The 18,672-nt window shown below is 41.0% G+C and overlaps 1 protein-coding gene across 9 annotated transcripts in view; it reads right to left on the reverse strand.

Moving 5' to 3' along the window:
• Cnot1 (CCR4-NOT transcription complex subunit 1) overlaps positions 1 to 14,467 on the reverse strand; it is an 81,232-nt gene extending 66,765 nt beyond the window's left edge. For 8 of the 9 annotated variants that reach the window (XM_046434895.2, XM_046434897.2, XM_046434893.2 and 5 more), the window contains exons 1-2: positions 14,316 to 14,467; positions 2,082 to 2,358 (exon numbers count right to left, since the gene is read on the reverse strand). In XM_046434895.2, coding sequence (XP_046290851.1) covers positions 2,082 to 2,183 — 102 coding nt within the window. In that variant the 5' untranslated portion in view covers positions 2,184 to 2,358; positions 14,316 to 14,467. Of the gene's footprint in view, positions 1 to 2,081; positions 2,359 to 12,115; positions 12,316 to 14,315 lie in introns of all 9 variants that reach the window. The other variant, XM_046434892.2, reaches the window with a different exon arrangement.
• Positions 14,468 to 18,672: the final 4,205 nt, after the last annotated feature.

The following is an 18,672-nucleotide window of genomic DNA, read 5'->3' on the forward strand; positions in this document are numbered from 1 at the left end:
CGTATAACTCAGTTGTAAACAAATTGCCTAGCAGGCAACAGTCTTCAACTCTATCCCCAGCACCACATGCACATATACACACACGGGTGCACACGCCCATACACACACACATGGGACCCAGCAATTCCATTACATACATACACAAGAGACCCTGAAAAAGCAAAATGTACACAAAACATTGTAAATAAATTTTTAAATAGCAGTATTTATAATAACCAAAAAGCAAAAAAAATCCTAAGTATCTATCAATTGCTATACAGATAAACAAAATGTGGAATAAATACAACAGAATATTATTTGCCCGCAAAATGGAATGAAGTATTGACATGTGCTACAATATAAATGAACCTTCAAAACATTGTTAAGTAAGCCAGGCACTGAAATGCACACCTGTAATCCCAATGACTGAAGAGGCTGAAGCAAGTAGATTGCAAGATGGAGACCAACCTTAGCAATTTGGCAAAACCCTGTCTCAAAATAAAAAATAAAAGGGCTGGGGAGATAACTCCGCAGTATGGTGCCATTGGGGTGGGGGTGGGGGATTGAAAGAAGGTAAGCACATAAGGCCATATACGGTATAATGTAATTCATTTTTTGGGTACTGGGATTGAACTCAGGGCACTTTACCACTGAACTACATCCCCGTATCTTTTAATTTTTTATCTTGAGACAGGGTCTTATTAAATTGCAATCCCCCTACCTCAGCCTCCCAAGTTTCTGATATTATAGGCATGTGCCACTGTATCCAGCATATAATTCCTTTCATACATAATATTCAGAATAGGTAAATCCACAGAAGTAGAAAGCAGATTAGTGGTCAGCAACAACAGAGAGGAAGAAATGGAAAATGCCCGTTAACAAATCAAGGGCTTTATTTTGGGGGATGAAAAATGTTTTAGCACTACATAGTGGTGGTGATTTGCACAACTTTGAATCTACTAAAAAGCTACTGAATTATACATATGTATTAGACAGACATGGTGTCACACATCTACAACCTGGGGACTCGAGAAACTGAGGCAGGAGGATGGCAAGTTCAAGGCCAGCTTGAACAACTCAGGAAGACCATACCTCAAAATAAAAAATTAACAGGACTAGGGATGTACATATCTTAGTAGCAGAGGAGAATTACAAAAAATAAATAAAAAGGCAAAGTCATGGTGGTACACGCCTGTAATTCCAGCGCAGCAACTTAGAAGGCTGAGGCAGGATAATGACAAGTTCAAGGCCAATCTGAGTAACTTAGCAAGGCCCTAAGAAGTTTAGTGAGACCCTGTCTCAAAAAAATAAAAAGTTCTGGGGCTGGGATTGTGGCTCAGTGGTAGAGCGCTCGCCTAGCATGGGTGGGACCCGGGTTCAATCCTCAGCACCCCATAAAAAAAAAAAAAAATTTAAAAAAATGCATTGTATACGGGGCTGGGGATGTGGCTCAAGTGGTAGCGCGCTCGCCTGGCATGCATGCGGCCCGGGTTCGATCCTCAGCACCACATACAAACAAAGATGTTGTGTCCACCGAAAAATAAATAAATAAATATTTTTTAAAAAAATAAAAATAAAAAATAAAAAGTTCTGGGGATGTGGCTTAGTGATTAAGCACAACTAGGTTCAATCCCCAGGAGCAAAAAAATAAGAAATAAAAGTAAAAAAAAAAAAAAAAAATTTTAAATTTGAGTTTTATGGTTTATGAGTATTCTCAACTTTTCTTTACGTGAAGGAAAACTAGCACACAAAAGTCAAATATTTTTAATACAAAAAAATAGTAAAGGGGCTGCAGTTGTAATTCAGTGGTAGAGCACTTGCCTAGTATGTGTGAGGCACTGAGTTCAATCACATAAAAATAAACAGATACATAGAAGATATATGGTGTTATGTTCATGTACAACTAAAAAAAATTTTTTTAACAAAATAGTGAATATCTTAAAAGATTCGAATAAGATGTCTTTTAACATATTACCGTGAAAAGAATCACTTACAGAGGCAAAGGTTAACTTTCATGCAACATATCCATATAAATTTACAGCTTTATTCCTACTGCATACTCATTCCTTTAATGGTATTTCTTTTTCTGACTTGTTACTTACATGCTGTATTTCCTGCTGGCTGGCTCGGTAATTTTTCTTGGTTAAATTGTCCACCAGGTAGCTGATTTGAGACAAGGCCAGCGAGAGCGAGTCAAGATTCATTGCTGGTTGGGGCGGAAGCAGGCGGCCGAGCCCGGCGCAAAATCACCATTATTCCCCTTTAGTCACCTCAGAGGCAGGTTAATGCTTTCTTTTGTAATTAGACTATATCTGGTGTCTGTATAATGTCTTCAGTTCTTCTTTACCAGGGGTCTTACTCTGTTCTGAAACATGGCACCTGTAATTTAAAAAATCCAGAATTCTAAATTAGAATTAGAAGCGGGGGAATGGTTAAATAAATTTTATCTGTCTCAGCAACTAAAATGTTACTGGAAACTTTAGAAGAAAGTAAATACTCCATAGTCAAATTCTTTCCTACATTGTTTAAAGTATTCACTAGACCAGATACAGTAAAACACGGCTGTAATCCCAACAACTCAGGAGGCTGAGGGCATAGTAGGATCCCAAATTCAAGGCCAGCCTCAGCAACCTAGTGAGACCCTGTCTCAAAAATTTAAATAATAATAATTAAATTAAAGGGGGAGGGGGCAGAGCCTAGGAATGTTCAGTGGTAAAGCATTCCTGGGTCCAATCCTCAATACATTTCCCTAAAAGAAAATGTCCCATGCCCAGGGCTATATCACTGCCACACTGACAACTAAAGACTGTTAAATATAATAGTAAAACAAAAATTTCAACAAGCCCACCTTTATTACAAAGTTAATACATTCAACTAATAATCATTTCTCAGCTCTTACTGGATCTACTACTACAGTAAACCATACTTTATTAACCAAACTAGACACTTCTGTAAGTGAAGGGGGCACCCTTAACAATTTACATAGGCCTTGGGATATAGCTCAGTGGTAGAGTTCTAGCATGCACAAGGCTATGTGTTGGATCCGGGCACCACAGGGAAGGAAACAATAGGTGTAATCCAGACTATCACCTCTCACACCTCACTCCCTCCTCCCTAGATGATGATAACACTTTATTTCCAAGCTGCCATTTCACTCTTTTCTTCTCAATCTCCATTACAGGCTTTTGGCCTCATGTTTTGGAGTCCTTGGACTTTCCCAGTCTATATTCACTTTCTTGGTAATTAAATCTTATGGCTTCACAAATTATCTACATCAGGCTAGGGATATAGTTCAATAGTAGAGCACTAATCTAGTATGTATAAGGCCCTAGGTTCAATCCCTAGTACCACAAACACATACACCAGCAACTCCCAAAGTTCTATCTCTAGTTCAAACCTCTCTCATGGCATCCGTATTTGTACTATATAATTTTTTACCTGACATCTCATACACAGTCTGTTACAAGACTGCAAAGCCTTCCCCTATCTCAGTCGATACTAATTTCATCTTAAAGTTACTCAGGTCTGGGGGTTGAAGGTTGGGGATGTAGCTCAGATGGTAGAGTGCTTGCCTCACATGTACAAGGCCCTGGGTTCAATTCCCAGTACCACCACCACAAAAGAAACACGTTATTCAGGTCAAAATCTTGAACTCTTCCATTCCTCCATAACCATTCTCTTAAGAAATCCTTTCAGCTGTACCAAATCTAATTAGTTCTAACCCTCTCCAAATCTATGATAATCTAAAAACCATTATCTATCACCTGGATTACTATACTAGCCTTCTAAACTGTTCTTTCAGGTTCTAGCCAGACAAAAGTACTTCTCAAATATAAAAACTCACTCAAGATTTGTCAACCAGAGTTCAAAATCCTCCACTGACTCAGAGTGGAAGCCTGAGTCCTTACAATAGCCTAGGAACAGTTATACAGGATTTATGTAGCCACTGACACTCCCTTGGCTTCCTCTCCTACTCTTGACTACCTTATTATTTATTTTCTCTTAACCACAATACAATGACATCCTTGCTACTTCTCAAAAAAAAAAAAAAAAAAAGTCCATTTTAAGGTCTCTGCATCAAATGATGCAGAATCCTTCTCCAGGAGAACCACCTTGAATATCCTATGCAAGACTACAACACCCACTAACCACATCTGTGACCCACTTATTTCCACATCTCATCACCTAACATAATGTATAACATACTTATATTTGCCTATCTTTTCATATTAGAATGTAAGTCCCATGAGATTGGTGATTGTAACTGTCTATTATCTATTATTCACAAATTTATTTTTAAGTACTAAAAGGTCCACACTAAGAGCTCATTAAAGCTTCTATGTAATACATACATAGCTTATAACTTTATAACCTGTGACAGGGCAGGAACAAACTCGTGATATAAAATATGCACTTAGAATGCATGAGGCCTTGAGTTTAATCCCAAGCCCCAGCCCCGCCCAAAAAAGCATTCCACTGCACAAAATAGCAGGAAAACCCACTGAAATTTTATTGATCTGATACAACAATCACAAAAGTAAATAACAGATGACTTACTTTATCAATCTCAATAGCACATACCAATAGCTCATACCACCAAGTTAAGACTTCCTAGCCTCATCATGTACATGTAAATATGGATCACAATGACAATTTACACCATGTTTATTCCAAGTATTATAATGCAAAGCTATAAAAACACTTTCCAACAAGCTCTCCACAGCTGAGCATGCTCAGCTGTAATCCCAGTTTACTAGGGAGGCTGAGGCAGGAGGATTCTTAAATTCAAGATTAGCCTGGGCAACTTACAGAAACTATCAAAATTCTTCCATAAAATGGGGCAAGGACAGGAAGCAGTGGCTCACACCTGGTTATCTCTGGTACTAAACCATCTAGTCCTCTTATATGAACCTAAAAAAATGGTAGTAGTAAAGTCATCAAGGAACAACAGCATGATTCTGTCACTGGACTTTACTTTTAAGTCGGAAACTTAAAAGTTTCTCTTAAAAATGAGAAACAGGCCAGGTAAGGCTGGGTATACAGCCTAGTGGTTAGAGCATTTGTCTTGCATGTGAGAGGCCCTGGGTTCAATTCCCAGTACAAAAGAAAAAAAGACTGGTGCATGCCTGTAATCCTAGCAGCTCAGTAGGATCCAGAGTTCAAAGCCAGCCTCAGCAATGTCAAGGTGCTAAGCAACTCAGTGAGACCCTGTCTCTAGATGAAATACAAAATAAGGCTGGGGATGTGGCTCAGTGGTTGAGTGCCACCATCCCCCCGAATTCAATCCTCGGTACCCACAGAAAAAAAAAAAAAAAAAGACTATATATGAGACATATAAGACCCAAACACTTGATAAAAACCCTAAAAGTGTTGGGCAGAATGGCAACCCATCTGTGATTCCAACAACTTCAAGGCTGAAGCAGAGGATCCCAAGTTCAGAGCCAGTCTGAGCAATTTAGGGAGACTCAGTATCAAATTTTCAATAAAAAGTTAAGAAGAGCTAGGGGACTGGGGTTTTAAGGAGTAGAACACTTGCCTAGCATTGTGATGCACTAGGTTCAATTCTTAGCACCGCATATGAATAAAATAAAGGTCCACTGACAACTAAAAACAGAGCTAAGAATGTAGATAACCCCTTAGCCCCCAATACCACAGAAAGAAAAAGGAAAATAACAGAGGAGGAAACTGAAAAATTAACTTTCCTCAGACAAACCAAAAACTAGATTAACTGAGCATGATGGTGCACACCTGTAATCACAGCATCTTGGAAGGCTAACAGATCAGTTTGAGGCCAGCCTCAGAAACTGAGGTAGGCCAGTCTTAGAAAGACCCTGTCTAAAAAAAAAAATAAAACGGTCTGGGAATGTAACTCAGCACCATGGAAAAAAAATTGTTAGTGAAGTTTTACATATTCCAAGATTCTCTATGTAAAATCCCAATCTATGGATATTACATGGCTTTACTATAGAGAAAAAGAATTAACATGGATGGCCAGAGACTACTGTACTTTTATAAAGGTTCATGAGGTTGTCCCTTGGCTGGTGTGGGAGAACTTGGATTTCTGACAATTCCCTAGAACTAATAAGAGTAACTCACTGTGCCTAACTTGTATTGCCAAAATGTAGTTTAATATAAACATCAACATTTCCTCTGGGAGGGTGGAATTTTGTTATGTGGCAGGTAGAGAGTACCTACATAACTATTACTGAGTAACAATCCTAGGCAGAGTCTTTTTTTTTGTTGCTGTTATTCTCCTGATACTGGGGATTGAACCAAGAGGTGCTTGCTATACTCTCAGCCCTTTTATTTAATTTTTTATTTTGAGACAGGGTCTCACTAAATTGCTGAGGCTAGACTTGTGATATTCCTGCTCTCCCAAGTCACTAATAAGTCAGCAACCAAGTGAGTTTCTAGGCAACTTAGGGAAATCTTGTCTCAAAAAATAAAAAGGGCTGGGGATTCGGCTCAGTGATAAAGCACCTCTGGTTTCAACCTCTAGTACCAAAAAAAAAAGTTTCTCTACTACACAATATTTAACACACATAAAATGCATCAATTCTTTGCTGGGAGGAATTAAGTTCATTTCCACTGGAAGAAGACACTTGGAAGCATGAGCCTGGTACCTTCCAGGTTTTACCCTATACATCCTTTCCCTTTGCTGATTTCCCTTTTGCATAACAGCCCTGAGTACAACTATATGCTCCTGGACTTAAGGACCTCCAACAAACTTCATCTGGGCAAGTAGCCAAGATAAAATATTTTCTGGAGGTAACAGGAACCAAACTATAGATTTCCTCTCTAGTACGTACAAAATTTTGGATTTTATGACAAAGACAATCCTGAAACTATTTTGAATGGTTTCAGTATCTTAAGGAATAGATTATAGCATACATTGGCTAGATGCTCACCAAATCTCTTTTTTCTTCATGGGTAAAGAACTAGACTAGCAGAGTATAGTGGTACACACCTGACTGGCTACTCAGGAGGTTGAGGGAGGTTCCAAGTTCAAAGCCAGCCTCAGCAACGTAGCAAGATCCTGCCTCAAAATAAAATATAAAAAGGGGTGGGGTTGGTGGTTAAGTGCCCCGGGTTCAATATGTGGTACCAAAGGAGGGATTCACCTGGAGATGTAGTTCTGTGGTATAATGCCCCAAAGTTCAATCCCCAATACCACCAAAAAAAAAAAAAAAAAAAGAGTGACTATATTTCTCAGATTCTTTACATTGATGTGGCAAATGTAATTTAGCTCTAGCCATTGAGACAATACCCAAAATCATCTGTCATTTCTAGAATTGGCTCATAAAACATCCTACTTATGAACCTTTTGTTCTTTTACCATTTGCCAGTTAACACTACAAAATTAAAAAGCCTGGGTTCCTGAACTACTACACAGAAAGCAACTTATTGAACTTCTTCAAGGAAAGTTATTTGGGGAAAAAATACATTTCTATTCTATTAAAGCAGGTGATATCTTGGGGCTTTTTGTTATGTTGGGGTTATTATTAGACCTATTTTGCCAAGTAACAGACAACACAAAAAGGTAAACATTTTAAGAACTTTTTATTTTTTTTGCAGTACTAGTACCAGGACCTTGTACATGCTAGGCAGGCAAGCACTCTACCACTGAACTACAGCCCCAATCATTCTTTTATTTTTACTGGGAATACTGAGCTACCTCCCCTCTTTTGGGGGGTACTGGAGACTGAACCCAGCGGCACTTTACCACTGATCTACATCCCCAGCCCTTCTTATTTTTTGAGACAGAGTCTCACTAAATTGCTAAGTTACAGAGCCTGGCCTTGAACTTGTCATCCTGTCTCAGCCTCCCAAGTCACTGGGACTGTAAGTACATGCCACTGCACCTGGCGCCTTCTTTTTTTTTTAATTGAGACAGGTTGTCGGTAAATTGCCCAGGCTGGCCTTGAACTTGCCACCCTCCTGCAAATCCTAAGAAGCTGGGATTATAGGAGTGTGCCACTGTGCCCAGCTAGTTAGTTAGTTTGTTTGTTTGTTTGTTTTTAAGTACTGGGGATCTAACCCAGGGCATTTTACCACTAAGCCACATTCCCAGCCCTTTGTATTTTTTATTTTAAGACAGGGTCTCATCAAGTTGCTGAGTGTCTTGTTAAGTTGCTGAAGCTGGAACCTGCGATCCTCTTTTCTCAGCCTCCTAAGTCACTGGGATTATAGGTATGGGCCACTGTGCCCACCTAAATTCTTCATCATTAAAAACTGAAGAAGCTGGGCTGGGGATGTGGCTCAAGGGGTAGCGCGCTCGCCTGGTATGCATGCGGCCCGGGTTCGATCCTCAGCACCACATACAAACAAAGATGTGTCCGCCAAAAACTAAAAAATAAATATTAAAAATTCTCTCTTAAAAAAAAAAAAAAACGGAAGAAGTGGTCCATGCACAGTGATTTACACCTATAAACCAGCTGCTCAAGTGGCTAAGGAAGTAGGATGGCAAGTTGAGGCCATACTGGGTAAATTATGAAGACCCTATCTCAAAATAAAAATTTAAAAAAGGGCTGGGAGTGTAGTTCAGTGGTAAAGCACTTACCCAGCATGTAAAAGGCCCTGGGTTCAACTAGTACTGCAATATTAATTAATTACTATTAATCAATACTACAAACTAAAAAGAAAAGTAAACAAAAAAAAAAAAAAAAATAAGCTAGAAGAGCAAGAATCACTCCAGAATCAGAAAGGAACCTAGTTCCCAATCTGGAATCAAGTATTCAGAAGCATCTTCCCAGTAGCATTTTCACAATTAAAAACGGATGAAGTACAGCCAGACACAGTGGCACAAGCCAGCAGCTCAGGAGACTGAGGCAGAAGTTTGAGAGTTCAAAACCAGCCTCAGCAACTTAGGTAGACCCTAAGCAACTTGGTGAGACCCAATCTCCAAATAAAATATGAAAAGGGGCTAGGGATGTCACCCCCCTGAATAAGTTCCCCTGGTTCAATCCCCAATGCCAAAAACAAAACACAAAAAAAGGATTAAACATGTGATATACATAAAAGTATACATAAACTATACATAAAAGTAACAACGGAGCTGAGTGTGATGATGCAGGCCTGTAATCCCATCCATTTGGGAGTCTGAGATTGGGAGGATCACAAGTTTGAGGCCAGCCCCAGCAATTTAGCAGGGCCCTAAGCAACTTTACAAGACCCTGTCTCAAAATAAAAAGGGCTGTGAATGTGACTCAGTGGTAAAGAAAGCATCCTTGGGTTAAATCCCCATTGCCAAAAGAAAAAATTAACAATGGCTAGGGATGCTTAGCATGCACAAGACCCTGAGTTCAATCCTCAGCACACACACAGATGAACTATACACTTATGCTTGAACTGCAATAAGGGATATTATTGGTAGAAGATGACATTACAGATAAAAGTAGCAAAGACCTATTTGGAAACCACAACAAAACAATCTTTTCACTATAATACAGTGTAGAATCCTGCCACAGACAGGGAGGTATCTGAAAGACTTTTGAACAGAGAAAGGATACTTTTTTTTTTTTAATTTTTATTATTGGTGTAGAGAAAGGATACTTTTGAAGCAATAATTTAAGAGGCATTTTGGCATAATATAAAGAATTAACTGAGCCAGGTGCAGTGATGCATGCCTGAAATCCCAGCAGCTCAGGAGGATAAGAGAATTCAAAACCAGCTTCGGCAATTTATCAAAGCACTAAGACAGACCCTATCTCTGGATAAAATATATTAAAAGGGCTGGGGATGTGGCTTGTTGGTTAAGCACCCCTGGGTTCAATTCCCAGCACGCATATACAAGCATGCGCACACACACGCACAAAAAAAAAAAACTATTCCTAGAATATTGAACTATTTACACTATACTCATGTAACTTAGGTAATAAAGAGAAACCTAATAACTATGGAGTAGATAATAGAACAACTATTCTTAACTTTTTTTTTTTGTATGCTTGTTTGTTGGTGCTGGATATCAAACCCAGGGATTCATATATACTAGGTTAAGTGCTCTACCACTAAGCTATACCCCCAGCCCCAGTACAACTTTTATTTTTTGTGTATGTGCAATACCAGGGATTGAACCAGGTATACTTTACCAGTAGAATGCTTTGCCAGCGCTCCCTCCTTTTTTTCCCCCCCTCAAAGACAGGGTCTTGCTAATTGCCCACTCTGGCCTCAAACTAGCAATCCTCCAGCCTCAGCCTCCCAAGGTGCTGGGATTACAAGTGTGTACCACTGCACACAGCTATGACAACTATTTTGATAATGGTCAAATGAGGCATTATAATTTTTCCAAACCCATATACATAACACTGAGAGTAAAACCTAACAAACTATGGACTTTGAGAGATAATAATATGTCAATTTAGGTCCATCAATTGTAACAAATGTACCACCCTGTTGTTAGGATTGTTTTAATGATAATGGGGGAAGCTATGAGTATGTGAGGGTAAGCAGTTCTAAGCAGTAGGTAGGGTATTTCTGTACCTTCTGTCCAATTTTGCTGTGAATCTAAACACACCGTAAACAATAAAAACACTTAAAGTTTAGAAGTTATGAATCAAAAATGACAAAACTTTCAAGCTAATTATCGGAAAAAGAAAATGCTGAGATCATAATATGAAGCTTAAAAATACTCAAGATTCTTTCAAAAACTGCTTTCATCCCATTTCCTATTTCATATAATTAGTCCAGCATCACCAAAAACACCCCAACCAAAAATCGCCTAGTTTTTTGGTACTGGGGATTGAACCCAAGGGCACTTAACCACTGAGCCACATCCCCAGCCCTTTCTATTTTTTTTTTTTTTTTTTTTTGAGACTGAGTCTCTCTAAGTTGCTTAGGGCCTTGCTATGTTGCTGAGGTTGGCTTTGAACTTGCAATCAATCCTCCTGCCTCAACCTCTTGAGTCACTGGGGCGCCTGGGTACAGTTTAATGTCTCATTCACCATTTTAGGAATTTCATTCTAATGATAACAAAATTAAGCCACATATGTATCCTGGGAACCAGGGTTGTGGCTCAGTGGTAGAGTGCTTGCCTAGCATGCATGCATAAGGCACTGGGTTCAATCTCCGGCACCACATAAAAATAAAAAAATAAAGTAAAGGTATTGTGTACATCTACAACTAAAAAAATATTTAAAAAAAAAAAGACATGTATCCTGCAAGTTAATGCTGAGCATTCCAGAATTTAAAAACTGCAATGTGCTCATTAAATCTGTACTGTTCTACATTCCCAAAGTCTGCAGTTCCTTCAAATCTCAACAAAGGATTTCAGATTGAGTCTGTACCTCTCGTTACTGCCTTCTCAAACAACACTTTTCAATGAATAATTCATATTATTCGCTTTGTTCATGCTCACTTTTTTTTTATTGGTACTTACAATTCAACCCATGAGAACTTTACCACTGAGCTACACCCCCAGTCCTTTATTATTTTGAAACAGGATCTCACTAAATTGCTGAGGGTCTCACTGAATTGCTGAGGCTAACCTTGAATTTGCAATCTTCCTGCTTCGGCCTCCCAAATCATTGGGATTACAGGCATATGCCAATGCTCCTAGCCATGCTTGCAAATTTATAAGTAAAACATTACATTTGAAAAACAAGCAGGGCGTGGTGCTGCAAGATGCACAAGAGGCTCAAGAGCCTGAGGCAGGAGGTCAGAGCCAGCCTCAGCAACTTAGCAAAGCCCTATCAACTTAGTGAGACACTGTCTCAAAAAATAAAAAGAACTGGGGATGTGGCTCAGAGGTTAAGCGCCCCTAGGTTCAATCCCCAGTACCCCCAAAAAAGAAAGAATATACAAAATTCATAATATATAGTATTTCAAAATGGCAGACTAGTGCTTTCATTAACTTAAAAAGTATAACACTTTACAAAAAATTACACTACTAAGATCAGGCTGAGGTTATAGCATAGTGGCAGAGTGCAAGCTTTAGCATAAGGCCCTGGGTTTGACTACAGGACCCAAAAGGTGGAAAAAAAAAATTTGCCTTCACAATTATCAAGTATAAATCCTCTTTCATGGAAGGTATCAAAGATCTGTTACCTAACACAATGAAATGATCAAGTTCATAAATTTAAGCTGGTTAAAAAGAAAGCTTCAAACAACTAGATCAGAATGTAACCAAAAACATACTTACCAAAAGCTACATGAAGGCATTTGAGATTAGGCTTTAAAGCATGTTTTGAAGAGATAGCAGGCATTTCCTTTACTGTCTTCACATAGTTTTGTTTTGTTTTTTAAATGGTTTAACCCAAAGTAAGGAGGATGTCATAGTATTTAGCTTGACAAGGTCCATTTAAAGAGATCAAGATTTAAACCGGGGTAGAAATTCAGAGACTAGAAAAAAAGAAAACTAAGCCAGGAATCCATTCAAGTGAGTTAGGAACCAAGAGCATTCCAGTTCTGTTCCACCATAATTCCAAAAATCTCTCCCTTAAAACTTCCAAGATAAGATATTAATGGTCAGGTCTTTGTGCTGAATTCTATACTTCTGTTTTCACTAAGAAGATTGGGACCCTTAATTGTTGAAAAGGAACCAACTCTCCAAACAAGTTTTATCAGTATGCCACCATTTCAGTGAAAGCACAACTAGCCACCTAAAACTTCATGTATCATCAACCCATTTTCTCTTTAGACAAGGTAACAATTTGTAATGTCCTAAAACATGATTATTTAAACTGTTACCATATCTTATTAATCGCTAAATATTGTGCAGCCAATCTTTGAAAAGGCAGGAATCCCAACCTGGACTACACATTAGTGAAGTATCAAATCCACATGTCACTAAAAACAAATGTATTCTTATTTTTTGACCTACTTCTCAAATCTTTTACTTGACCTCCCTCATTTTTTAAAGAATCTATGACCTCCCTCATTTTTTTAAGAATTCAAAGGGACTTACATGAAAGAAATGCGGATTCTTAAAAAAAGTGCAATTACTCACTCGATTGTTTTTAAAAATCCCCATGTAGTAACAGACAATTGAATTATAGAGAAACAGGCGGGAATATAAAGTATTGTTACCCGATTTTCAGGGAGAAAATCCCGGGGGTGGTGGCCAATGCCTGTAATCTCAGCTACTAAGGAGGCTTAGACAGGAGTATAGCAAGTTCAAAGCCAGTTTTGAAAATTAGTAAGACCCTATCTAAAATAAAGTGGGGAGCTGGGTTTATAGTGGGTAGTCCACCACTGAGTTATATCTCCAGTACCTAAATAAATAGAAATGACAAAGACTATTTACTAGATCCGAGAAAATGTGACATCTGGGGCTGGAGATGTAGCTCAGTGGTAGAGGGCTTCCTCGACACGCTAGGGGACCCTGGGTTTGAGTCCCAGCACCGCCAAAAAAAAAAAGGGGGGGGGTGACATCTGATCAGTGACTTCAGGGGAGAAGTTCACTTCCCATATAAAGTTTATTTTAAATACAACACTTTCAAAACCACAAATATCAAGTGTTTGGCTGGTTGGTTTTTTAACCTACAATGCACATTCTTCGCGGAGAAACCTCTATGAACACAGGTGGGTGAATTTTGCAGAGGGGGTGGTACTGCAAAAGGTATCTGAGACCTGCAGCAAATCTCTCACCAGCCTTCTGGCCTCAGCGCTCATAACACTAGGAGGACACTTGCCCTGGGTGAGCAGAACGGCCACCACTGCACGGACATCGGGAAGAGTGGGTGGGGGCCAACTTCGGAGAAAGTGTAAGCAGTAGGGCGCGCGAGTGGAACAAAAACCTGTGGCTAGAAGTAATAAGGAAGTGCTCGCTCCCGCCCGCCCCTCCCACCGGCAGACACCCGAAACACCGGGGCTTGACAACGTGCTGGGGACGGAGGAGGGGGGCGAGTGGCTGCTCCGAGTACCGGGAAAAGAATTGGGAGCCTGCAACAACTCCAAACACGGTCCCCGCCGCCCAAGGAGGTAGGCCTCGGGGGCCGATGCCCACTGCACCCGTTCGGGAGCCCCAGAAAAAGGAGTTGAGGAACTTGTGGAGTCTGAAGAGGATACAACTGGAGTGAGGCGAGGCCCAAGGGCCCGAACTGCCGCCACCGCCATCCTCTAAACCTCCGAGCGCGAGCTGGGGCCAGCCCTCAGCTTCCTGGAGCCTTTGCGCCGGCCTCTTCTCTGAAGAGTGCAAAGCCTCCGCGAGCCATGGGGAGAGAGCCCGCCCTGTCCCGTCTCGCTCCACTTCCCGGTCCCGGTGGTCCCTCATTCCTCGGAGCTCCGGGAAACGCTTCCAATGGCCCCAGGTCCACCCCCGATTCTTCTTCCCACCAGTACTCGCGTTCCGAGGCTGACACCGCCAGCCTGCCCTAGCCCTTGATTCCAGCCCACCTCACCTCAGGCGGTTCTGGCGGCGCTGGACACAGGAAACTCCTGGGTCCCCGACTCCGGCTCTCCTCGACCCCCTCTTCGGTTAACTCCGCTTGTTTCTCTACAAAATGGCGCCGGAGGTCGCGCGCTCACGTCTCGGCCTTTCCCCTCCCCGTTCCCATTTCATCATTCGCTGCCCGCCTGAAGAGGGATGGCCCCCGCACCAGCCAATGACCGCACCCGGAACCCTGGCTCCCACCCAATCACCGACAAGTGCCCGCGGATTTAAACCAATCACACACTATCACTTGCATAAGTCGAGGAAGAAACCAGGCTTCTGCTAGCAACTACCAATCCAGACTCCCACTTCGCGGGCTTTGGCCAATTGCCGCTCACCAGCCCCTAGGGACGGGAGTCGGAGTCCTCGCGCCTGCGCTCGAGGAGAGAGCCAATGGGAAGACACTGATAACTTCGATTTGGGGCTCCACGACTTCCCACCTGCCCTCGAGGTCTTCGACCAATGGGGGCATGCGTTCCCTTACAGAAACAAAAAATACAGGAGGGGACCCGTAACTCTTGGCTACTCAGCGCGGGATCTACTCTGAGTTAGAGTAACGCAGTCCTCCTCCACTTTCCTTCCTCTTTCGGAACGTCACGGTCCAGGAGACTGCGGGGATTCCCAATGGAAATGGTTCCCTGACCTCATTTTCCTTTAGCGGGGAACACCAACTAGGAGAAAGCAAGCCAGGCGCGTACTAGAGTTGGGGCTCTTGGCATCCTGGGCTATGTAGTCGCGCTTCCCGCCCCATTCCTGTCGCAAAAGTAACGCGTTTCATTCGTCATTGGCTGCGCCATTTAGAAGCAGTGCATCCTGGGGAATGTAGTCTCGCAGGCGTCCACCTGGTTCTTGCTAGCTTTTCTTGAATGGGGAACTTTCTCTTATGGTTCTATCTATTCGAGAAAAGAATCCTTGCAGAGAGGTAAAAACTCAAGCTCTTCTCCTTGCTCAAGCCCTGGACAGAAAAACGAAAAAGGATTTCAATGCCATTTGCTTTCAGTATAAAAGACATCTTTTGCTTGATTTGTATCTATGTAAGATTTTATGAGTGAGAGGATGGAGAAGGAAGTATGAACTGATTAGCACTTTTTCAAATAAACCAATTCTGCCCCCTCACTGCTGTCCTCAGGCTAGGCTCAGTAGCTCATCTTGTTTTATACTACCTTTTGTGCCTAAAACTTATTATTTTTTTTTAACTGTAGTAGGAAAAAAAATTGTAGCCGAGCGGTTCCTGTAATCCCAGCTACTTGGGACACTGAGGCAGAAGGATCACTTGAGCTCAGGAATACAAGGGAAACAGCAAGACCCAAGATTGATTAATTAATGATTACCACCTTAATCATTTTAATGTATACCGTACAGCAGTGTTAACTTTATGCGCGTTGTCGTGCTACAGATCTCTAAAATTTTTCCATCTTGCAGAAAGTGAAACTGTGGGGAATGTGACTCAGTAGGTAAGTGCCCCTGGGTTCAATCCCCAGTACCAAAAACAAAAACAAAAACCTGAGGCCAACCTCAACAACTTAGTAAGACCCTGAACAACTTAGACCCTGTCTCAAAAAATAAAAACTAAGGGACTGGGGATGCAGCCTATTGTTAATAAATCCCCATTTCCCTTTTTCCTTAGCCCCTGGCATCAGAATTATTCTTTTTATTTATTTCTTTTCAGGAACAGGACAGATTTCTTTAGGAAAGACGATACATATGAAAGGGAGAAGGAAGTTCATCTTGGGAGCGAGAAGCTTTTAGGGTAAATCAATGAATACACATATACAATACAAATGTGTGGACCATTTCCGGAAGGAAAAATAACCCATTCTTTTATTTCAGTTGTTGTATGTGTGGTATTTGTCTTTTTCTGACTGGCTTTTTTCACTTAGTGTATTGTTTTGTTTCCTTTTGGTGCTGGGGTTGAACTCCGAGAACTTTACTACTGAGCTAAGTCCCCAGCCCTATTATTTTTTATTTTGAGACACGGTCTGGCTAATTTGCTAAGGCTGGCCTTGAATTTGGGGTCCTCCGGCCTCAGCTTCTCAAGTCACTGGGATTACAGGTGTGTGCCACCATGCCTGGCCACTTAGCATGATGCTGTAGAAACAGCAGGCCTGTAATCGAAGTAACTTGGGGGCTGAGGCAGCAGTATCCCAAATTCAAGGCCAACTTCAATAACTTAAAAAGACCCTGAACAACTTAGACACTGTCTCAAAATAAAAAGAAAACAGGACTGGGGATGTAGCTCAGTGGCAAAGTGCCTCTGAGTTTAATTCAAGTATAAATTAATTGATTAAAATAAATAAAGGGGGAAAGAGAGACTAGGGATGTAGCTTAGTGTTAGAGCACTTGACTAGCATATGCCAGGCCCTGGGTTCAATGTGCAGTATCTGTAAAGAGAAAAAAGAAAAGAAAAAAAAAGTTAAACTGAACTAAAGCTGAGTTGCTTTCCTCTGCTTCAGCCTGTCTTTGCCAGGAAAAGGATCCGGTGTAGTTTTACCCTTGTGCCCACTGGAGCTATGCCAATGTCACTCCTAGGATTTGACATACCATGGGGACTCAGCCAAGTACCCTACCACAATAACCTGAAGATGGAAGTCCTTCAACTGTGTCAGAATGTTGGGTGGCTCCTGTCCTTACTAGAAAGCTGAAACACTTACAGAATGTTTACACATTGAAGGGATAGTGGAAATTACCTGGTGCACCTTTTCATTTTCTCTGAAAGACATAGCTGGAACTCAAACCCAAATTATTTTATTGGAGACCTTCACAAAGGATCAATGCAATCACCTCTTAACTCAATAATTATAAAAGTTGGTGTTCAAATGTATTTAGCCATCTGTTAATTACTCATCTGGTTCCTTTCCTTGGCCTTTCTTCCAGTCCTTCATTGTGCAATTAACTAGGCATCCCAGACTCTGGAGGAATTTTATAAAACTCTTTGCTTCTCAAAATAGTATAGAGAGGGAAATGTAAGTGCCAGGAAACAAAAGCCTTATCCTATTGTTTAGGGAGAGGAGCAAAAAAAAAATACCTAGAAGACAAAGAACCTTAGTTATGTGCAAATTGTATAATAAAATAGGTAGAGGTGCTTAGAAGGTGAGCAGAGCACATGGCCTTATTATTTCATGATCTTGTTTTTCAATCCTATTTTTCAGATGAGTCTTAACTTCAGTTTACAGTAGGTTTTTTAATTTTAGTTGTTGATAGGCCATTATTTTATTCATTTATTTGTATGAGGTGCTGAGAATTGAATCCAGTGTCTCACATACATCAGGCAAGCACTCTACCACTGAGCCACAATCCCCCCAATTTACAGTAGTTTTGACTACCTAGGTAGCACTCCCTGTCTTAGTTGGGCACAGTGGGACATGCCTATAATCCCAGCAACTCCAGAGGCTGAAGCAGGAGGATGGCAAGTTCAAGGCCAGCCTCAGCAATTTAGCAAGTTCCTAAGCAACTTAGCGAGACCCTGTTTCAAAATAAAACATAAAAATCGGCCAGGGAAAGGACTCCCTGGCATATCCAAAACCTCCACTGGTGAGCTAACTCTAAATCTTTGGAAAAGCTAAAATCAGAACAAGTAGTAATTAGCAAGTAATTTGAGGCCCTATGTTACCTATGGAATAAATGAGTCAGAAATTTCAAGGCTAGCAGAAGAGGGACGGGAAAGGAGAAATATTGGGGAAGGATATTGGCCGTATCATATTGTTATATCATGTACATATACATATATATAACAGTATTTATGCCTATAATGCACCAATAAAAATATGGAAAATTAATTTAAGTAAAAATGTAAGAAAATAAAAGAAAAAATTGCAAGGGCTAGAAAAAGAGCCAGGAGAAATTTTGTTTTCTTCAGAATTCTTAAAAGAATAACCCTTCCCTATACCCCCAAATGTGGGCTGAACAACCTACCCCAGTGGCCTGTTTTAAGGCCACACTGGCTGTGATGTGGAGAAAGGACTGACACCCCTCAGAGAAGCTGCTGGGAGACTAACCAGGTAGCCACTGCAAGGAGTTCGGGGGAAGGGGGTCCGTGGGAATGGAAGGAACTGGAGTCACAGGAGATGTGGGAGGTAAAACCATCAGACTTGATGTAGAAGCAATTGATGGAGAAGGAAAGATGAGAGGGAAGAACAAAGGGCTGTCTGCCACTCGTGCTTTTCCACAGAAAAGACAGAAAGATGGGAGGAGTCTGGGGACAGAGAATAGAAATTCAGTTTGGGGAAGGAAGGCACCTGTGGTTCACCCAGGTAGAGGTGTTTGGAGGTCCCCATGGATTTAAAACTCTGGGAGACTCTGGGAATTGGGGACAACAGAGTGACAGA

This window comes from Marmota monax, unplaced genomic scaffold, assembly GCF_021218885.2.
Source record: "Marmota monax isolate L192 unplaced genomic scaffold, Marmota_monax_Labrador192_F-V1.1 WCK01_AAM20220418_F8-fsc00024, whole genome shotgun sequence".
In the NCBI taxonomy this organism is placed as follows: domain Eukaryota; kingdom Metazoa; phylum Chordata; class Mammalia; order Rodentia; family Sciuridae; genus Marmota; species Marmota monax.